At 58.4% G+C, this 22,158-nt stretch overlaps 1 protein-coding gene across 2 annotated transcripts; it reads left to right on the plus strand.

The window, feature by feature from the left end:
• Window positions 1–851: 851 nt before the first annotated feature.
• Window positions 852–21,974, plus strand: GRAP (GRB2 related adaptor protein). Of its 2 annotated transcripts, XM_061143632.1 has the most exons (6): window positions 852–1,120; window positions 6,476–6,522; window positions 6,936–7,033; window positions 11,392–11,514; window positions 18,897–19,065; window positions 20,836–21,974. In XM_061143632.1, the coding sequence occupies exons 3-6, from the start codon at window positions 6,945–6,947 to the stop codon at window positions 21,019–21,021; spliced, it is 567 nt and encodes a 188-aa protein (XP_060999615.1). In that variant the 5' UTR covers window positions 852–1,120; window positions 6,476–6,522; window positions 6,936–6,944; the 3' UTR covers window positions 21,022–21,974. The 2 variants fall into 2 exon arrangements, with proteins under 2 accessions (XP_060999615.1, XP_060999614.1); XM_061143631.1 differs by lacking the exon at window positions 6,476–6,522 and having other exon boundaries at window positions 861–1,120.
• The last annotated feature ends 184 nt before the right edge of the window (window positions 21,975–22,158 follow it).

A 22,158-nucleotide genomic window follows, 5' to 3' on the forward strand; every position in this document is an offset into this window, starting at 1 on the left:
AACATAAATAATAATAGTAATGGATATAATCTTTAATATCAGAAAGCAAGATGTCACCTTATCCATATAAATAAAGGAAGAAAAATTCTTTTTTTTTTAGCAAAAAAAATAAAACCAATCTGACTTCATGCTGACTCAGCCAGTCCCCGTCCAACACCCCAGGGCTCTTCCTCACTCTCTTTTTGGGACCATGGTCACCCTCCTTCCCTGCACAGCAATCTCAATCCTCTGTCCTTGGTTCTGACGGCTTCGCTGCATTCAGTGGTTTATGTTCTTTCCCATGAGACTCAGCCTCATCCCAGAATTGCCGCACTGATCTGACCACCCACAGCAAACCTAAGCAAAGGTCCACATTTATTTTCAGTCCTTTTTGACCTTAGGCTCACCATCCCACTGAAGGTGCCCAGTGTTTAAATCAGAAGAGGTGCCTTCTGAGCCGGGCATTGATGGATGAATAGGAGTCTCCTGGGAAGAGAAAGGGGAAGAGAGGCCATGCGTGTGGAAAGGCTGGGGGACGAATTGAACCTGTGGGGTATCCCCCTGCTGTGGCTGCAGCCCAGGTTTGTTCAGAGGGAAGGGGAATAACAAAGGATGAGTCTGGAGAGGTGGGGTGGGGAGGAGCAACAGGGAAGGCCCTGGTGGTTGGGCCAGAAACTTTGGGTCAATAGGAGGTCACAGGGGGCATCAGAGTTTAGAAACTGTGGTGGATGGATTGGTACATGAGTGGGCGTAGCTGCGACCACAAGTTCAGCATCCTTGCTGCTCTGGAGACTCAGTTTTATCATCTGTAAGGTGGGTGCAGGAGGGGGACCCACTCCCAGGGCTGCTGGGGGACGCCCTGGAGTCTGAGAGGGGCCCGTGGCTCACACCCCCTGTCTGGGACATCTCTGCTTCCTGTTTCTCCGTCAGGGGAAGTCTCAGTCTCAGCTTCAAAAGCACAAACACGCTCTCAAAACAAAGGAAGCTGGTCCTCGACTGCAGAGGAAGCAGGAAGCTGCCAGCCCTGCTAGCAGCCCAGCTGCCGGGGCTCGGGGACGGCGGCATGGAGTCTGTGGCCCTGTACAGCTTCCAGGCCACGGAGAGTGACGAGCTGGCCTTCAACAAGGGGGACACACTCAAGGTAGGGTGGCCGGGGCTAGCCGAGCTGTGCCTATGTGGTATGGGGGGGGGGTGCTTAAAATCAGGGCCCGGATGTCCCTTCTAATAGAGTCTAGTCTCTGGAGGAAGATAGGCCCGGCTTCTCCAGTCATTGACTCCGTGACTCCGGACAAGCCACCTTCTGCCTCGGATCCTCAGTTTTCCCATCTGAGAAATGGGGAGTGAGTTAGTGCTTCCTCCTTTAGGAGCCCTTCTGAGAATTCAGCGTAGTGAGTAGCAGGGGCTGATTCAACGCCCAGTTTCCCAGGAAAGAATTTGAAATGAGTTAGAGAGAGAGAGGCAACAAGACAGAGACTGAGACAGAGAGAGGATCTTGGGAATGAAGTACACACACTAACCAATCGGGGATAAAACAACTGTGACTAAGGGTCTAGACAGGCCTCCCTGCAGGTGAGATGAGCCTCAATGCTACGCAGCCCCCTCGTGGGACCTCTGTGAGGAGCACACACCCCCCAGGGCAGAAGGGTTTCCAGGCTTTCTCTCTCTCGGGAAGTGTCCCTGCTTACATGCCTGCATCTGGAAGCGGAGCTCAGGACCCTGATTTGGGAGTGGCTGGCACGATTTAGGTGCTGGAGCTGCCATCAAGTCCCACTCAGGAAGCTCCCTGGGCCCCAGGCTCCATGCCGGCCCGGTGGGCATGAGACCAGCCATCCTTCCAGTCTGAGCCGGGGCCGCACTCTGGGTCCCAAGCTTGAGGCCTCGGAAGGGACAGCACCTCCCGTGGGCTGACTGTGTATGGAGCCAGGTCTGAACTCGGCGGTGTGCTCCAACGTCCGCTTAAGCTGCTGCGGCCCCATTTTGCAGATGACTAAGTGAGGCCCCCAGGCACCGTGACTTGCTCAGTGTGGGGTCGGGTGTGAACCCCTGAACCTGGGCTGGGGTGGAAAGGTGACGGTTCTAAGAAGAACCACATCATTTTGAGGAAGTCTTCTCTTATCTGTGCTGGGATGCTGGCCCTGGGCCCCCTGGATGGCCAGTGGTGGTGGGGGGGGGGGTGACCTGAGGATGTGTGGTCACCTGGGGGTGGGGCAGGTTTGGCACCATGACCAACCAGCCAGTGCAGGAGACTCTGAGATCTAGGTCCAGCTCACAGGCCTTGTTAGCCAATCTGAGAGAGTTTGGGTCTCTAATTCCAGGCTCTAGAGCTTGGGAGAGAGTGGAATCATGAGGAATTTGGAATGGGGTGGTCAGTGCTTTCCACCTAAGATGCAGGTGAAGCGCAGTGTGGCGGGGATGGATCTGTGGGGTCCCCCAAGGAAATCACTGTAAAAACTATGACACCCCCTTCCCTCCTGGATGCCTGGGCTCACTACCCACCCAGAGACTGGCCGAGTTCCCACTAACCCTGGCTAGAGCACTGGCATCTCCTGCTGTGTTTGCTTCTAACCAGGGCTCCTGAGGGCAGGGACATAAACCAGTGCCGACACGGGGCAGGCCCTCAGCAAGACACGGGGTGTCAGAGGAAGGAAGGCGGGATTAAGATGTTAGCCAAGACCCAGGAGGGGACCTCTCAAGGCATGACAGCCCATGAGAGGGGCTGCCTTTTCCTTCCTTCATGCAACAAACCCTTGCTGGGCTGTGGAGCGTTGTCCTGAGTGTTGAGGACACAGGCAGTGGACAAAGCCCAGTCCCTGTCCTCCCAAACCTGACATTCCAGAGGGTGAGTCATGCCAGGAGGTGACAGATGGATGGAAGCAATCACCCGGGGAGATGGAATGCAGAGGGTGGGAGGGGCAGGGGGACAGCTTTAGATGGGGGTGGGGGGTCTGGGCAACCTCTCAAAAGAAGTGACACCTCAGCTGAGATCTGAAGGATGAGCGGGACCCAACCATGTAGAGAAGAGGCGGGGGAGGAGAGTGAAGAAGGAGATGCATCCAGCGGGGGTGGGGGTGTGAGTGAGTCTGCAGCGTGGACTCTGCCTAGCTCTGTGCTCTGTGCTCCATGGTGGCACAAAATATCACACAGTCCCTAAAAACACCATCTGGGGAGGGGTCGTTTAACAACGTAAAAATGCTCATGAGGCAACGAGAAGTGACAAAAAGGCAGAATGCAGAGGACTATACATAGAGAGCCAACTTACACGTATTCAGTAGATTAGAGTTTTAGGGATGGGAAATTGACATTCTGCAGGTGAGAAAGAGAAAGGGAAAGCTGAGCCTCTTCTAGGCACCAGATTTGTGCCTAGGAAAAAACACCAGAATGTCCCGATGAGTTAGCTGTTGGTCCTGGGACATGGGCCACCAGCAAGTCCCACTTCCATAAGTGGGCCTTCCAGGGCCCTGGAGACAGGGCCCTTCCTCTCATGGTGGTGCAGGTGCCAGATCAAATCCTGCCTTGATTTAAGATTTTGATGGATTTTTTTTTTTCATTAAATTTTAAACAGTCTAATTTTTAGAACAGTTTGAGGTTTACAGAAAAATTGAGAAGATAGTACAGAGGGAGTCGCATCTGACACCGCACGCCCACTTTCACCCACGCACACCCTACCCTATGGTAACATTTTAGAGTATCAATCTGGTTCGTTGGTTATATTAATAGACTGATATGAATATATTATCATTAACTAATGACTGCATTAAAATTTTTTGCATTGATTTTGATTTTTTAACTTACTCTCTTATACTATTTACGTTGATTCGTGACATCTTCGGAGCTCCCTAACATTTTGTGCTCCAAGTGCCTCACCCACCTCATGCTGGTCTGCAGTCCGATTTCTGTAACTGCAAAAGTTCAACTGTGACATCGCCTCGCAGCCCTGCTCCCTCTCCAACGCCCGTCTGGTGACTGAGCATACAGGGTGTCCATTCCCGAGCATGTTTTCAGCGCACCAGCTGTGAGTGCCCAGTGGACACACAGATCCCAGGCCCTGGGAGCTGGCAGGACGCTGTTCTTCCAGTCTTGAGCTCTGCTCTTAGACGACCCTCTGGACAAGTGGCCCCAAATGTCACTTCCCTAAAACATAGCAGGCTGCTTTGGGTGCACAGTACTGCGTCGCTCCTGGCTGGAGGAAGGCTGTGGATGCTGGCTTACCTCTACCTCTTCATCGACAGCCTGGCCCCCAGAACACAGACTCAGGGAGCGCGTGGCCCCAGCACCTCCAAAGGGACAGCCAGTGTGCCCCAGGCTGGACACAGCCAGCCCTGGGCTCCCCACCTGCCCCCGCAGCTATTCCATCGCACCCGGCGGCCACACCCGCCTGCCAGCACCCAGGCCCAGAACTTGGGTGGTCTTGGCTGCTTTCTCTGCATCTTGGAGCCAGCCTGTCAGCAGTTCCTCCTAAACCATCCCAAATCTGACCACATCTCAGTCACCCCAGTCCAGGGCCCCATCACTGCCCACCTGGGCCCAGCTCCTCACGTCCCTCCCTCCAGTCCCCAGCCTGGTCTCCACACAACAGCCACAACCCAGAGCCTGACCTTCCCCCAGTGGCCCTCAATGGTTCGTCTTGTTTGTTTTTGTAAATAATTTTATTTATTTGTTGGCTGTGCTGGGTCTTTGTTGCCGCGTGGGCTTTCTCTAGTTGTGGGAACGGGGGCTACTCTCTGGTTGTGGTGCTTGGGCTTCGCATTGCTGCGGCTTCTCTGGTTGCTGAGCACAGGCTCTAGGGCGCGTGGGCTTCTGTGGTTACAGCTCGTGGACTCTAGAGCACAGACTCAATAGTTGGGGTGCTCTGTGGCATGTGGGATCTTCCTGGATCCGGGATCAAACCTGAGTCTCCTGCATTGGCAGATGGACTCTTTGCCCCTGAGCCACAGGGGCAGCCTGCTCCTCTTGGTTTTGAAAATAAAAATCTGAACTGCCTCCTCACTCCCACCAGAGTGCGAGAACGTCCACCTCTCGCCCTCCCTGTGCACCTCATGGCCCAGCCCCCACCTCAGCTACAGTCACACAGGCCTCCTCTCTGCTCCCACCTCAGGGCCTTTACCCTGGCTATTCCTTCAGCCATGGGCACTGTTCCCCACATCTTCTCACGTCCAGCCTTTCCTGTTATTTGGGCCTCAGCTCATGTGTCAGTCAACCTACTCAGAGATGCCTTTCTTGCCCACTCCCCCACCCCTGTGGACAATGCCCTGCCCCAACCAGCCATCTAATCTTCCTGATGTATATCTTGCGAGCACTCCCGACTGCATTAAATTATCTTGTTTATTTGTCTGCTTCCTGTTTCTCCCTCTGCCTCTGCCCACTAAAGCGTGACCTCCTGCTCCCCGCTGTGTCACTGGGGTGGACACAGCGCCTGCCCTGCAGGACTTGCTCAGTGACCACACTGGCCAGGAGATAGTGGCCCAGGACAGCACCTAGCAGAAGGGGCCAAGTTGGGGGCATCACCAGGGAGGGTCGGCAATTCCTGTGTCTCACAGGGTCTGGGGGCTTTGAAAAATGTTGACAGCAAGACCTCAGCTACCGCAACCCATCAGAACATTTCTGAGTCTTTTCTCTGGAGTGGAGATGACAGGAAAACAAACAAACAAAACTGGGGGGTAGACGAGACGCGTTACAGCCACATGTCCACACAGGATTTTGTAGGTCACAAAACACCACAGCATGTAGGCTGTGTCCGTTTTACGGGTGCAGAAACTGAGGCCAAGGCTGCAGAGAGAGTTCGAGGCAGGCAGACTGGTCTTGAGCCTGAGGCTCCCGGGAAACTTCACTGAATCTGTGTCCCATAGGTCCTGATTTTCCCATTAAGCGGGCGGTGGGTTTGTGGGGTGGGGGTGGGGGGCAGGATTTGTTTTGTGTTGTTTAGTTTTCAGCAAAAGTTTTCCTGAGTCAGCCACCTGCTTCCGGCTGTCCCTGGGGACGCTGGCCTGGCCCAGACAGTGGGGACAGGAAGTGGGGGGCTCTGCGGGCCAGGCGGTTGGACGAGTTGCTGTCCCAGCCCTCACTCCCATGGGGCCTCTGCAGGGCGGCTCATCTGTGTCTGATTTTTTGTCTCAACCAAGCATCCCCACTGGGTTTGAGCTGATGCGTGGACCTGCTCTAGGACGGACAGGGGAGATGGCCCTTGGGCGGGGTCCAGAGACAGAATGAAGGAGGACTGGTGTGAAGACTGAGGGTATCCTACTCACCTCCTCTCTGGGCCTGCATCCTCCTCTGTGAAATAGCTTTTGATGACAGCGGCCCCAGGGGCTGGGGTGAGAAGGGGTGACCCGTGGCGAGCCTGCCCAGCGACAGGGGAGGGAGCCCAGCGTCCTGCCGCCACCTACAGTGGCTCCCACCCACACTCAGGTTTCAGTTCCCCTCGGGCCACCTGCAGGGTGATGAGGAGCCTGTGATCCGAGCACTGTCTCAGCCCAAATACCTCTCATTTGCTCCCCAGGGTCTGAAGCCCCCATCCGACCGTCACCCCTGAGTTCAGACGTGCGGGTTTGTAGATGTGGGTGACCCCAGGTGACCACCGCTTGGCGGGGCTCCTCAGACCTCCCCCTACCCCTGGGTCAGTGGAGGCATCGAGTACCGTGGGCTCCATGCTCAGGGCCACAGCTCAGGGACCGAGGGGCCGTGGGCTTTGCCCTAACCCCATGGGGTGCTGGGGGTCTGGGTGGCAGCACTTGAATGTCCAACTCCAGCCCCCAGAGCTCAGCCCACCAACTAAATCCTCCTCTATGACCTGTGGGCAGGCCTCCCCAAAATGGGACAGGGAAGACCATGGAATCACACTGGGTGGGGCCGGCGATGTCACGTTCCTCCGGGAAGTGGGCCCCGGGGCTGGCGTGTGCCCTCGGCAGGGGAAGCCGACACTCCTGGGTGACCAGGGGCCGTGTCTCTCCTGCCCACAGATCCTGAACATGGAGGACGACCAGAACTGGTACAAGGCCGAGCTGCGGGGCGCCGAGGGGTTCGTCCCTAAGAACTATATCCGCGTCAAGCCCCACCCGTGAGTAGCTCCCCCACATCCACAGGCCCCCTGCCCCGCAGCCAAATGTCCCCTCCCAGCCTGACCCAGACGGAGTGACCTGCAAGTCCTCACCCCAGCCTCCCTCCATCCATCTGGAGCCCCCTGTCTCTACTCTGAGCAGAAGTGGGGGACAGAGATGTGATGACTGGTCCCAAGTGGTGGTAGTCCAGGCCAGTCCAGGCCACAACACAGAGGACCTGGGACACCAGAGAGCATCCGGGCCCTGGAGAGGACAGGGCCTGGGAGCTCAGCGGTGGGCCCACCGGCTGTGGTGTGGCCTCAGGCAGGCCCTGGCTCTCTCTGCTCCTGTTTGTCTGCAGCACAAGCAGGGCTGAGGCTCCACTCATGGGGGGTCCTAGGAGCCTGTGTTGGGGTGGGGGTGAGGGGCCAGGGAGGAGAGGGGCAGGAAGGAGACAGACCTGAGGGCCCTGCCATTGGAGCAGGAGAGGGGGGAGCTGGACACCGGCCCAGCAGAGCTGGGACAGGGCAGAGCAGGAGTCAAGTGTGGGGCCCAGGCGTCCCAGGCCTGGGACTTGCTGGCCCAGGGAGGCCCCTGGTCAGCCTTCCAACATTGAATGCCCTAGTCTCAGCCCCAGGACAGGCCTAAGTGGCCAAGAATCTATGAAAAACCATGTGGATATGTGTGGAGTGAAGGCTGAAGTAGCCTTGAGACACAGTCATTCACCAAACACGGGCTATGGCCCCAGGGACCCGGCCTGGGTGATGCTGGAGACACGTGATGAGATGCTCGGGTCAGAGCATGGTGCCCCAGGGAGAGACAGGAGGTGAAGAAAGTATGACAAGAGAAGGCAGTCAGCATCGAGATAACTAACCAGGGAGGCCTTCTCGGAAGAGGTGACAAACGGAGGTTTTGAAGGATGTGTGTAGGAGTTAGCTGCATAGAGTCAGAGAAGGGCACTCCTGGGAGAGGGACAATGAGAACCCCCGGCTGTGGGCCTGGCAGCGGGGCCTCAGATGCCGGGTGGAGGGTGGGAGGAGCCACGGATGGGTTTCAGTGGGGACAGGGGGCCTGCATCTGATGCGGAGGCAGGTAACGGGGCTGGGCAGGCTGGAGGGGGCAGGCTGGGAGCCATGACATGTGTGTGGTTGTGGGGTGAAAAGAGAGGGAGGTGCGGGGCCAGGGTGGGGCCTGGAGGCCGTTTCCTCTTTATCTGTCTTCGAGTTCTTTCCAAAGCTGCCACCACCTCCGGCTTCCTGTGTTGGGCAAGGCCTCTACTCACCTAGGTCCCCTGTCTGGGCTCCAAGCACTCCCACCCACCGACAGGTTCTGTAGCCTGGGCTCCAGGCCTGCAGGTCTCTGGGCTGTGTGGCCTTGACTTCCGTAAAGGGAGACAGATGGAGAGAACCTGCCAGGGCCACCAGCCAGGGCCAGGTCAGTGAAAGACACAGTGGAAGTGGAATCCTCCAGGTAGAGCCTGGGGCTCAGTGAAGGCTGGGAGCCTAGGAGGTTGGAGGCCACTGAGAAACCCAAGTAGAGGTTTTGGTTTACACAGAAGGAAAGAAAAGCTGATGGATTTCAGGGCCATGCCCTTTGGGGCAATATGGTGGTTGAAGCCAGTCTCCACCAGGGCGGGTGGCAGCCATGGAGGGTTCCGTGTCTGATGGCCCTGGGGTCCCTGGGGCTGTCTTTGGCCACTAGTGTCTGAGACAGATCAGGGACCAAGGGCAGATCCCCCACCTGCCTCAGGCCAGGTCCAGGTGTGTCCTGGGCTAACTTCACCCCTGCCCTGGCTCCGAAATAGCAGTGGGGAAAGTCCAGCCAGCATCTGACTCAGCCCTTGGGGCTCCAGGGTGGGACGTGGCAGGGCAGGGGTCTCAGGGGGGCCCTGATCACCACCACCACCCTGCAGCCCAGGGAGCCCGGGGGAGGTGTGATGCAGGCCATCTACTCCCAGGGCCTCCGGGCATCGCGGACAGGGTCCACCAAGGGTCTGACCCAGTCGTGTAGGGGTCTAGGAGTGCATGGTCTGCTGGGACCAGGAGGTAGAGTAGAAGCTTGCCGGGAGTGCAGGCAGACCAGCTAATGGTGGGGGAGGTGGGGTGCGCATGGGTGAAGGTCGTAGCAGTGGTGGTAAACCCCTGCAGGTGGCAGCGCCCTTGTCCTCCCAAGGGCCCTGGGCTGTGCCCACCAGGACAGAGTTGGGGAGATTTGCCGGGCAAATCTTGGGGGGGGGGGCGCTCTGCCCCTCCTTGGGTCTCAGTTTCCAAATCAGTAAAATGGGGGCTAAGTGAGGAGTGGGCTGGGTTCTGAGGGTGTCAGGAAGGGGAGACTGGTTTCTCTCATCCTGTCCTTTGAGCCACCGAGGACCTGGAGGGGGCTGGGCAGCCTCCTCAAGACTGCGGTTGAGAAAGCCTTTGAGGGTGACGGCCGCCCACACACGGACATCTCCTGTGGGGTTTTGTGGGTTCTTCAGAGACACCGGGCTCGGGAAACGCCCACATGGGGCCCCACTGGACCCCTGCTCCCCCCGCGGCAGCACCTGCACCTGTTCCTGCTGGGGGCTTCCCAGAGGAGCTCCGTTCCAGGCACCCCCGAGCCCCAGGCCCCCCACGTCACAGCTCAGCCTCCAGCCTGGAGGCTCCTCCGGGACTCCCAGAGACACGGGCTGAGCTCTCAGAGGCAGCCTGGAGCCCCACGCCTGGCCGCCACCTCCACTGCCTCCACTCTGGGCAAACCTGCCGTGAGATGGGCCCAGGCCTCCCCACCCCCCAGTATGGGGGCAGTTGTGGTCTAGAAGCTCACTTTTGAGGTATGGGCTCCCAGGAGTGGTGTCTAGAACACAATGTCAGGACCAGGATTTTATTTTGGGGTGGAAGGTGGGGAGGAGCCTTGGAACTGCTCCTTCTGGCCGGAACCAGGGAGCCAGCGCCATGAGCCGAGCAGGGTCACCACCTAAGGACATTGGGGGCCCAACACGCCCGCACACAGGCCGGGCACATCAGTAAAAAGCCCTCAGAGGAGCTGCCAGTGCTCACATGTGGCAGGCAGGGGAGGGGCGGGCGGGGCTACGGGCAGGACCCCGTCTGCCTGCACCTGAGCCCTGTGCTGTCAACATCCTGACATGACAGGAAATTCCTGCCTCATATCCGCCCGGGCGATCAGACTCAGGAAAGGGAGAAGGGAAACGGTGCAGGGAAGGGAGGCTTGGTGGCCTCGGGGCGCCAAGGTCCCACAGTGAGATTCTGGCCACGCTGGGCTTTGGTTTCCCCGTGTGAACATCAAGAGTGGACCAAAACCCTGGGACTGGGAAGCCAGCTGGAGCCCACCTGGGCCCTCCGAGGGTAGGCGATTCCCAAAGATCCAGACTCTGCCAGACTGCCTGGTGCATTTACCAGCAACCTTCTATATACCCAGTTCGGTTTGGTCAGAAGGAAGAGGGACTTGAACCTGTGAGATAAAGTCCAGTTGGCCTCAGTCTATGCATCTGTGAAACGGGTACAGGGAGAGACCCTTCCTCACCAGAGCAAAGCTGCTATTTCTCTTTGGTGGTGGTTTAGTCCCTAAATTGTGTCTGACTGAAAAAAAGAAAGACAAAAAAAATTGTGTTTGACTGTTCACAATCCCATGGATTGTAGCCCACCAGGCTCTCTCTGTCCATGGAATTCTCCAGGCCAAGAATACTGCAGTGGCTTGCCATTTCCTTCTCCAGAGGATCTTCCCCACCCAGGGATTGAACCTGGGTCTCTTGCATTATAGGCAGATTCTTTACCATCTGAGCCACCAGGGAAACCCATTTCTCTTTGGTCATCTTTAAAATATTTTTTTCACTTTTAAGAACCTATAATAGGAAATGTAAAAGCCCAGGTTGGGGGTGGCTGGGTCGGAGTTCACTGAGGTGTGTGTTTGCATGAGTGTGTGTGCATGTTAAGTTGCTCAGTTGTGTCTGACTCTTTGTGACCCCGTGGACTGTAGCTTGCTAAGCTCTGTCTATGGGATTCTCCAGGCAAGAATACTGGAGTGGGTTGCCATGCCCTCCTCCAGAGGATCTTCCCAACCCAAGGATCGAACCCGAGACTCACATCTCCTGCATTGGCAGGCGGGTTCTTTACTACTAGCGCCACCTGGGAAGCCCCGTGTGTTTGCCTGGTGTGGTGGCAAGGGCCTGTGCTCAGGAGCCAGAATGCTGGGACTAGGCGCAGCTCCTGTCTGCCACCATGAGTGACCTTGGGTACATGACCTCTGCCTCTCCGGGCCTCAGGTTGACAGTGTGTAAGCTGGGAGCAGGGGCACCTCCTGTGTCCAGGACTGCTGGGGGGACCTGGCGGTGATGGGTGCCTGGCACTGGCCCCCAACTCTCACCTTGCCCTCTCTGCAGGTGGTACTCGGGCCGGATCTCCCGGCAGCTGGCGGAAGAGATTCTGATGAAGCGGAACCACCAGGGAGCCTTCCTGATCCGGGAGAGCGAGAGCTCCCCAGGGGAGTTCTCCGTCTCTGTGAAGTGAGTTCTGACCCAAACACACGGAGGAGGGTGGGCAAGAACAGGCCTTTGGAGCATGGAGGGAATGACAGACCCCTGGAAGCAGATGACCATCTGGGGGTTGGGGGGGGTGAGGCGACTGCAGGGCGTGGCCCTGGGTAGTGGGGACAGGAGGCTGACTGTGAGTCCTCCCATGCCAGGCTGAAGGGTCGGCCATTGTTCCATGAGCAGCAAGTCACCAGGAGAAGCTGATATGACAAGGCTGCAGGGAGAGAGCAGCAGGCCCCCCGGGATGGGTGTCCAGATTGTGCTCTGAACAGGGTCCCCCATGTGCTACACAGTCAAGAGGATGGACCCTGGGGCCACGGTGCTTAGGTTCACATTCCAGCTCGGCCATTTCCTGTGTGATTTTGGGCAAGTCACTTAACCTCTCTGTACCTGTTTCCTCACGTGTAAAATGAGTTATTGCGAGGAGCAAATGAGTCATTCTATAGACAGCCGTTAGAATAGTGGCTGCCACTGAAGCAGGGTGGCAGCCTCTGGGCAGTGCGGAACCTGAAACCAGAAATAACAGTGGGGCAATGAGGAGTCTAGGTGGAAGGAGGGGCAGGAACCGGGGAGGGGGTCAGGCCCCGCTGGTCTCTGTCCTGCCTCTTCTGCACCTGGAACAGGGGGATGTGGGTGCAGCAATTCAAGGACTAGTCGCTGAGTTATGTGCAGTGTGCCGGGCAGCGTCAGGGACTCAGGAAACAACAGTGAAAAAATAAAGTTGCTGCCATTCAGGGTTTGTGTCTTAGTCGGGGAGACAGACCTTGAACAAGGAGAGAAACGAACACAGGAGGATCCAGGTGGCAGGGACGGATGGCCTCAGGTTTGAGCAGAGATCTGCGGCTGTGGTGCAAGCTGTCCCAGGGCTCCGGGAGTGAGGACCAAGAGGAGAGCTTCCAGGCAGAGGGAATAGCAAATGGAAAGTCCCTGGGGTGACTGGGCAAAGCCAGTGCGGGGAGGGGTGTCAAATCCAGAGAGAATGGCCTGACAGGTCCCGACCAGGAGGCGGGTTCCCCCAGAGCAACAGGCCCCCATGGAGCATCCCCACTAGGGGAAGGGAGTAGATCCCTTGGGCTACCGAGGAGGGAGGATGGCTGGGATCGAGGGGGGCCCTGGAAAGAGCCAGGCAGAGCCACTGGCGTTAGCACTGGGATGGGGCTGGAGGGTCGGGGAGGTGGCATGTGCCTGTGAATTTGGGACCACTAACAATAATACCACCGTCAGGGCACTGGGCACGCAGCTGGATGGGATGGTGGGTGAGTGTGGGCAGCGTGGCCTCAGTGTGCTGGGTGGCACAGTCTTCTAGGACTGGGAGGTGTCACAGCCAACGGCTGGCTGATTTTCCAATGGATAAACGTACATAGGATGGCTTTGATGGCTCCTGTGGGGGCAAGTCTGATGGGGCACCAGGCTCAGGGCAGGGACGAGCTTGTGTCTCCCAGCAGGCTGGCCATGAGGCTCCTGTTTGCAGAAATGTGCCCCAAGGGAGGCTTTCCTGTCTGCTCTGTACAGAGTTGGTGGTGGTGTGTGGTCAGCACACTGGAGCCCCAGCAGCTGGGCTTCTCCTTGTCAGGGTCAGGAGAGCAGCTGGGGATGGTGGTCCCACCTCAGGGGTCACAGCCCTCACCCGCCCCTCTCCAAGCTCTGTCACCAGCCTTGGCTTTCCTCACTTCCGTTTCCCCTGGGAACAGGCTGAGCTCCTGATCCAAGGCCATGGCTCTCCTCCTCTCTGAGCCTCAGGGATGGTGAGACACCAGTTCTTGGCCCTGAGCGCCTGGAGCCCCCTGGCTGGCCCCTCCCTCCACAGCCCAGTCCCTGAGGCCAGTGGGTCCCCTGAGGAACAGGAAGTGGCCATTTTCCCTGTGCTGGCTCCCAGGGCCCAGTATCTCCTGGGAAAGGCGCCCGCCAGGCGGGCTGGTCTGGCCTCGCTCCAGGAATCAGCTCCAAGGTCACCACAAAGCAGGGCACAGGGGCTTCTTTGGCCACCCCTGCAGCCTGAGCTGAGCTCCTTCCCGCCTCCCCTTCCCCTGAGAGTGGATCTCATGGCCTGAACTTCTGCCGTGGGTGCCCTGGCACCCTGCCCTCTCCTGGTGCCTCCCTGGGCATGCAGACCCGCCACTCCAGGCACGGGGTCAGGCCAGCCAGCTCAACCTTTGGGGTGTGTGTGTGTAGGACAGGGGAGGAGTCCCTCGGGGATGAGGGACTGGGGTTTCCACGATGCCTAATTGAGGGAAGTTCGATGGCAGCAGACACTCCACAGGCTGGAGAAGATGACATCTGAGCTGGGCCCTGAAGCATGAGTAGGAGTTTGGTGCACAAAGAGGAGAGGGCATGCCAGGCCCAGGGAACAGCAACTGTGAAGACCCAGAGGTGGGGCAGAGAAGGTAGTTTGTCTGTCTGAGCAGTTTGTCTGTCTGAGCAGGAGGGGGATGCGCAGTTTTGGGGAGCCAGCACCAGTGCTATCTGGGAAAAGGGCCTGGAGTGTCCCTCAGAGAAATCCCCACACACACACCGTCCCCCCTGCTCCACCCCAGGCATCCTGCCCAAGCCCTCTTCCCTAGCTCAGAGCCAGAACCCTGGGCCCCCGGGTTGTGGTGTGTACACAGCACCACCAGGTGGCGCCCTCCAGCCTCAGTTGCATCCCCCAGGGCCAGGATCCTGGGTCCTGCCCCTACTCAGGTCCATCCTCTGTCAGGGGGCCTTTCAGGGCCTTTGGAGGATCACCAGGCAGACATCAGAGCAGGAAGCAGACTCAGGGCATCTGTGTCTAGGAGACGAGCTCTTGAGCAAGAATATCAGCTGTATAACCCTGGGCAAGGTACTGGGCAAGGTCTGTTTCCTCGTCGGTGAGATGAACATCGATGTAAGGGGCTGAGTATGTTGCCAGCACACAGCAAGTTCTCCACAAATGTTGGCTTCCCTGGTGGTTCAGCAGTAAAGAACCCTCCTGCCAGTGCAGGAAACACAGGCTCGATCACTGGGTGGGGAAGATCCCCTGGAGAAGGAAATGGCAACCCACTCCAGTGTTCTTGCCTGGGAAATTCCATCGACAGAGAAGGTGGGCTACTGTCCATGGGGTCGCAAAGTGTCAGATATGACTTAGCGACATGAACAACAACAATCCCAAAAGCCAGCTATAGTTGTCACTGTCATGTCAACCCTCCCAGGGCCACACAGTGCCTCCTGGCCCCAGCCCCATGGTCCCAGGCTGTTAGAGAAAGGCCAGTGGCCATGTGGGGGTGAGCAGCCCAGCTCTCCTCCTGTGTAACCTCAGCAGATCCCATCCTCCTCGGCTGTAACGTCCTTATCTCCAGTGTGGACACAGTAGCCAGGATGTCCTGAAGTCCAGTGACCTGACAGCCACCCTTCTGGGTGATGACTACACAGATGCATGTGCAAGAGCATTTCTGCCTCACTGGCAGGGCTCCCAGGACCTCTGATCCTACACGAGTGGCATCTCCCGCACGCTCCCGCCAAGCCTCATAAAGCTGTCAGAGGTGGGGTTTATGGGCCTTGCTCTGCCTCCCGGAGTGACGGTGGCCACGGCTGGGTGACCTTTACGAGTTTACAAAGGGCTGTCACCACCCACCCCCACCTCCGGGAGCATGTCTGAGCTGGCGGCCCATGGGCCAGGGCAGGGGTGTACGGCCTGGCTGTGTAACTTTTGCCCCTACTCTGATACAGGCTGCGGTGGGCTCCTTGGTTGGAAGCAGTTTGTTCCCCAGTGAGACTAGAAAGACGCTTGCTTCTTTTCAGGCTCAGGTGCCTGGGGTCCCAACCTGTTTGCTCTGCCCCTCTGGTTGCTGAGCCCCTACTGTGTGCCAGGCCCCGTGCCCAATTTCAGGGACTCAGCTGCTAACAATTGAACAAAGCTCCCTGTCCTTTAGGCTCAGGTTCCACTGGGGCAACTGATAATTTTATACATGTATGTATGAGGAGATGTGTATGTATAATTTATTAAACAGTTAGTAAATTATATAAAATCTTGGAAGATGAAAAAGGCTCTTGGAAAATGAAGCAGAAAGAATCAGAGGAAGGCACAGTTTTATGCAGGCGAAGACAGAGAGGAAGTGATCCCAGAAGTCTCGTGTGCAAGTGAAGAAACAAAGGTTCAGAAGCATGCAGTAACTTGCCTGAGGTCACACAGCCAGAAACAGCAGAACCAGTGCCCATGACACCCCCATGACCTGAAAGACCAGGTCTGCCCTTCTGCTCTCCTTCCCTGAGGCTAAAAGCCCGGTGTTGGGGGTTCTCTCTCCACTCCCTTCCCAAGGTCAGTTTGATTCTATCTCACATCTGCTGCAGAACAAGTCATCCACCTCCTCCTTTTTCACAGATGGGAAGACTGAGTCTACAGAAAGGCCATGCCTTAACAGAAATCACCCAGTAGGCAGTCAGCAACCTGGCCTCCACCAGGCCACCAACCTGGTCTCCAAGCGCTGACTGGGGGCTCCTGGGGCTCCTGACACCTTACCCCAGCCTTGTTTATCCACCCTGGGCCACTGTCACCCTGGCTAATGCCGCCACCAGGCCAGAAAAACCTGCTGGGCAGGACCAGCGGCAGCTAGCATCAGGCCTGACTTCATCCTTTAGACTTTTCTGACAGCCCAGGGGCCCGGCCCAGCCCTCACCCCCCTGGGTAGGTGGGCGTGGGGGTCACAAACAGGGATACACACACCCATGGCTGCTCAGAGACGGATGCACACGGCCGGCCTCCCAGAGCAGGGAGAGACACACGCACACATCCAGGTGTGATGGAGAGACACTGGCACACGCAGGCCCAGACATCACACACATACACCAGGCTGGGTGCCCCCTCCAGCTCGGGAGGACTCCCCCAGCAGGGCCACCCCTCCTGGCTCCGGGGCCACCTAGACCTGGACTCGGGCCTGGGGAGGTAGGCGACAGGCTGGCAGGGAGAGAGAGCCTGCCCAGGTGCTGGGTCCTCAGCCCTGTCACATGGAAGAGGGTCGGTCACTCGTCAGGCCAGGGGCTGGCTCAGAGGAGGGTCACGCCTGCTCACAGACACAGCAGACCAGCTGCCCCTGGCCATGGGCGGGCTCTTCTCCCCTCTGGGCCCTGCTATCCCATCTTTAGCCATGCACAGGCTGGGGGCTGAACCACAAGAGCTTCCCAGGTTTGAGAATCCGCCAGTTGTCAGGCTGATGAATTTGAGCAAACTCTGGGAGACAGTGGAGGACAGAGGAGCCTGGCGCACTGCAGTCCCCAGGGTCGCGGAGAGTCGGACTTGAGTTAGCAATTGAACAACAACAATAAGGTTCTAGAACTGCTGGGTCCCTTGCCCCCTCCCAGGCCTCGCCCCTCCCCTGGGTATGATCAGGGAAATGCTCCATTCCGGGTGACTGAAGGTAACCTTCAAACACCAGAGTGTTCAGAACTGTGCTCACCTGGAGCTGAGGTCTCCTCAAAACCCCTACACCCTCCTCTGCCCCTCACCTGGAGGACGGCTGGTGAACACACCCCCGGCTCCTCCTTGGAGATGGCACCGAATCAGGGCCTCTGCCTCCCCAGCACCACAGCCACAGTCGAGGGGCTGGGAGAACCAGGCTCTGGAGGACAGGGCACGTGGGAGTCAAGGACCGAGGCTGCAGCAGGCCGGACAGGATGGAGGTGCCTGCCCGCCTGCCTGCCCTCCTCCCATCCCAGGACATGGACACACATGTCCCACAGCCGACAGCACAGCTGCTTAGTCACCTGGGAACAATGCTTGCTGACGGCACACGAGCGGCTTTGTCTCAGGCCGTGGTGATGGTTCTGCCTGGTCACAGAGCCTCCAGCATTTTCTGGCCTCAGTCCTGCAGGTGGACCTGGCTGCCCTGAGAGTGGACGTGTGTTAGAGGGGCTGGGACCACAGCTCAGAGCCAGTAGGGGTTGGGGGGTGTCGGCGGGGTCCAGGAATGAAACAGCCAGTGAGCATGGATGCCCTGGGCTGCCCCACAGTGTCCCTGACCCGATCCTCTCCCAACTGGGCTATGCCTGGGCCGACTCCTGCCTTCCTGCCTTTGGGTATCTGTGAGCAGCCGGTTGCAGGCAGGCTGCACAGGGCTGAGGAAGACAAGGAGTCCCCTGACTCTGACTAAGGGCATCTGAGGCAGCTCACAGAGCTTGGGCCATGTTACCCAGGCTCTGAAGCATAAGTAAGAGTTTGACTGAAGAAGAATTTGAAAGAAATAATGTAGCAGAGTCCTAGAGGCATGCTTGAAAGTGGAAAGAGAGACTACGCGTGGTTGGGATCCTTACCTTGGGCTGGGCGGGAGGATTTCCCCTCCCCCAAGCCCAGAGACACGCACAGAATGGGAGGTATTTACCTGGAACAAATCTTTATCTTAAATCTCACATCTTACCTTTAACAAGGCAGCACGCCAGGCCTGGGGCTGACAGGTGGACAAAATGAGCTCAGACAGGGATAGGCAGCTGGCGGATGGATGCTGAGCTCTGGTCCAGGCCCTTGAAGCACTCGGAAGGCAGGAGTGCAGGAGTTCAGGCTGCCCAGTCATGTGCGGCCCCTCCTGGCGTGGGCTAGGCCAAGCAGGGGAGGCACCGGCAGGTCCCTCCGCCCTGTGGCCAGTCTGGGAGAGGCAGGCCATCCCTTCAGTTGGAAGGAGCTGGACAGGGGGTGGAACGTGGTGCAGTTGGGCTGCAAGGCTGGGTAAAGGGAGGGAGAGGAGAAGGGGGTACATTGATCGCATCAGAGCATATTTGAAGAAAATTGAGGCTGGACAGGTCATCAGAGCCAGACCTTGAGATCAAGGTGTTAGGATTTTACCCTGAGGGCCGAGGGCTGTGGGGAGCCATGGAAGGTTCTTAAGGGGGAAGAGGATGGACAGGAAGCATCACACAGCCTGGGCCTCTTGAACACTGGCAGGCTTTGGTTTAAGTCGGGATGGTCTTAGGACTCGCCCCTCAAGGGACTGTGAGGGCTGGGAGGGGATGAGGTGGGGGAGGGAAAAGAGAGTTAAGGCTGAGGGGACGTTGGAAAGAAGAGGTGCTGTCTGGTCACCTCTCTCAGAGGAACCATGCAACATTGCCAATAAATGAGCGCTCACCCAGAAGTGAGGTGTTACTATGAGGAAACCGAGGTTCAGAGAAAGTAAGTGATTTGCCTAAGGTCACACAGCCAGAAAGTGTCCTGCTCCAGGGTCCACAACCCTTAACGCCACACTCCACGGCCAGGAGATTCCCTGCCTTGCACGGAGCCCGTGGGTGGGGCCTGGGACCCCTTCCCCACCTTGTCTCCTCCTGACTCGGTCCTCACCTGGAGAGGAAAAGGCCAGGTTCCAGGGGGCAGAGGGAGAGCCCATCCGAGCAGCCGTCTGAGATGGCCTCTCCCCCAGCTACGGGGACCAGGTCCAGCACTTCAAGGTGCTACGCGACCCCTCAGGGAAGTACTACCTGTGGGAGGAGAAGTTCAACTCTCTTAACGAGCTGGTCGCCTTCTACCGGACCACCACCATCGCCAAGAAGCGGCAGGTCTTCCTGCAGGACGAGGAGCCCCTGCCCAAGGTGAGTGGGGTTGGGGGGCGGCAGGAGGAGGGTCTAGCACAGCTTCTCCAGTTCTGTCCTGGGGGTTGCCGTGAGGCAAGAGGAGTTGGGGGGCAGGGGGAGGCGGGAAGGGCGGGTAGAAACTGCCGGGCAAGCAGAGCCTGGCTTATTCTCAGCCAGAAGCTGTGCGTGGCACACATTAGGTGCTCAGTAGTTGTATGTTGAGTGAGGGAAGGTATGCCATCTGCTGAGCCTCCTGGGAGCCTGCACCTCACAGGTAAGAAACTGAAGCTGAGAGAGCAACCCAGGCCGCCTGCCGGGTGGGGTCAGCACTGGCTTCTGCTTGCCAGCAGCTGGCCTGGGGTTGGGGGTTGGGGCAGGGGGTGCCCGTGGGCCAGATCCTGGCCTGGTGGAGGGGGTCTAGCCACCCCTCGTTCTCACAATAACAGCAATTTGCCAGCCGGCTCTTTCATCAAGGGGCCCTGGGACCAGATCTCAGTCTCATTAGGGTGACGAAACCACCCAGTGGGGTTATTAGACCTGACATACTGTTTTCCTTGGGACGGGGTGTCAGCAAGGCCTGGGGCTGGAGGTCGGGACCCTGCACAGCCTAGTGAACTTGGGTTCTGTTGGGGAGGGAGAGGGGGCCGCAGGCTGCTGCTCCAGTCCTGCCTGTTCCTAGGCCCCCCCTACCCCCACTTCTAGCCAGGTGTGATCTTAGAGCCAGTTCATCCCTCCCCTGGGCCTCAGTTTCCCCTGGGGCCAGTAGGATGAGCCCTGGGAGCTGATAGGAGAGTAAACAGTGTTTTTGGAGGACCCCCCCTCCCCTGCCTTATGCACCCTCCTCCCATCAACACACTTAGCACCTGGCCTGCTCAGAGCTCAGTCTCAGGGACGCTTCCCCCAGTGGGTCTGCTGCCCGGGCCAGTTCTGCCCTTGGAAAGTGTGAGGGGGCCATGAGGGAGCTGGGGGATGCCGGAGGGCTCTCCCACACCCACTGCCTAGCTCTGGGGTCACCCCCCCTGGGAGGCAACTGCAGAGCAGGCCCGGCCCCTGGGACCCAGGCTGCCTCCTCTGTCCTGGGCAGAGAACCACTAATTACAGCCTGTCCATGATCCTATCGCCTGCTCAGATGAGATTCTGCAGGCTCAGAGCAGATTGCCTGGTGGGCAGGCAGGGCCAGGGTGCTGGGTGTGATCATCACGGCGCCGGGCTGACGTGCCTGGAGGGGAGCTCTCATCCAGTAGCCATTTATAGGGGGCAACCAAGTCCCACAGAGGTCAGGGACTTACCCACGGCCACTGGGGCACAGGTGGGACGAGAGCCCAGCCTGAGAGATGGAAGTGTGCAAAGTGACATCCTTTGCCTCAAAGCCTGGCCAAGGTCAACAGCAGCAGACTGCTCATAGCCACACATCACTTTACAGTTTACAAGGTCTGTTCCCGTAGGTCTGGGGCCTGGAGTCAAAAGCTCAGGAGAGAGCCCCCAAGACGCGCAGGGACCTAACCAAAGTCCCATGCTGAGGCCCAAGACTTGGTCCCTTGATTGCTGGCCATGTGGTCCCAGCTGGGCTGCCAAGACAGACCCTGAGGAGATGCAGGGTCTGTGCTGCAGATGTGCAGGGAGTGGGCAATGGGAGGCCCATGGCGGGTTGGGGTAGGGGGATGGCTGTCGTATGAACCTGGACACAGAGCTGGGTTCAATCCCAACTCTGCCTCCTCTTGGGGCTTCCGTGGGGACAGCCCAGCCAGGGGCTCCTGAAGGGCCCACTGACCGTCTCCTCCCTCGCAGCCGCCCCGGGCCTGCTTCGCCCAGGCCCAGTTTGACTTCTCAGCCCAGGACCCCTCCCAGCTCAGCTTCCGTCGCGGTGACATCATTGAGGTCCTGGAGCGCCTTGACCCCTGCTGGTGGCGGGGCCGGCTCTCCGGGCGGATTGGCTTCTTCCCGCGGAGCTACGTCCAGCCGGTGCACCTGTGACCAGAGTGGGCCCAGGGGCTGAGTCAGTGGACCCGCCGTCCACCAGGCATGTGGAGAGAGGACACTGGCGCCCCCAATCCAGGGCTTCGGACAGGAGCATGGGCTTCTTGACTGTCTGGCTGGCCTCTGGTGCTTCATGATAACTGGGACGGGCCCAGCACCCCGGAACCACTGCCACGTGTGATGCCCACCGGCTTGGGGGGCTCCAGGGCCTCCGCCAGCCTCTGACATCACAGGGTGGCCAGCGGGGCCCGTCCACTCCAAACACCAATGCCCTGCCCCAGGAGGGCTGTGGACTCGGGCTCCACTCACTGGGGCCTCAAGCCAAGGAACCACAGGCTGAGCCTGCCTGTTCCTCCATTCAAAGCCCCAAGGGCTGGCTACTGGGGAGGGGGCCAGGGCCCTGTGTACCAGTGACCTGGACTTGCTGGACAGACCCTGGTGGAAACGGACTTCTTGGCTGTTCCTCGGAGACTCTGGGCTCCACAGGCCTCCAACACCCCTGTTCACTGCAGACACTTAGTGAGGAGTCGGGGGGTGGAGGCGAGCTCCTGAGGAAGGAGGGTAGGGGTGGGAAGAATGGAGGCAGCTGCTCCTTGCCACTGGCCCCATGGGATGGATGCACTCCAAGGGGGCAGCCCTGGACATGGCCCCCTAGGAGACATAGCTGCACCTGCCATATTTGTTGAGGCCCAGGTTCTGCTCAGACCAGGGCCTCAGGAAGCAGGGGTCACTGCAGACCAGGTGGGGAGCTGGGGCAAGAGCTGGGCTTTGGGGTCCAGCAGCATCCAGGATGGGGGCAGCCTCAGTGGGCCTGGCTTAAGGAGAGGCTGGGTGTCCATGGGGATGGCGCCACCATATGACCCGGGACGCTCGGAGGCCCAAGCTCTGGTGAATTCTGTGCTCATGACCTGGTCCCGTGAACTCAAAATAAATACAGTGAAAGAATATAAGGATGTTCATGAGAAATCTCATTTTCTTTCCAATTACAACTACTATTTTTAAAGTATCCGACATTCTTTTTTCCCATTTCCTCCCTAACTTTTCAGGGCTCCTACTTGGCTGGCTTGGCCAGTCCCTGGGCACTGGCCTGCCCTGTGGCCCAAGGCACGCCACCCTCCTCTGGGCCTTGGTGTT

Source organism: Dama dama, chromosome 5 (genome assembly GCF_033118175.1).
Source record: "Dama dama isolate Ldn47 chromosome 5, ASM3311817v1, whole genome shotgun sequence".
NCBI lineage: Eukaryota > Metazoa > Chordata > Mammalia > Artiodactyla > Cervidae > Dama > Dama dama.

What these genes read in the sequence shown, in the direction of transcription:
- GRAP (XM_061143631.1), top strand. Translation starts at nt 1,043, where the DNA reads ATGGAGTCTGTGGCCCTGTACAGCTTCCAGGCCACGGAGAGTGACGAG. An exon ending in ACAAGGGGGACACACTCAAG is followed by an intron (nt 1,121 to 6,935) that starts GTAGGGTGGCCG and finishes TCCTGCCCACAG; the next exon opens with ATCCTGAACATGGAGGACGA. An exon ending in ATCCGCGTCAAGCCCCACCC is followed by an intron (nt 7,034 to 11,391) that starts GTGAGTAGCTCC and finishes CCCTCTCTGCAG; the next exon opens with GTGGTACTCGGGCCGGATCT.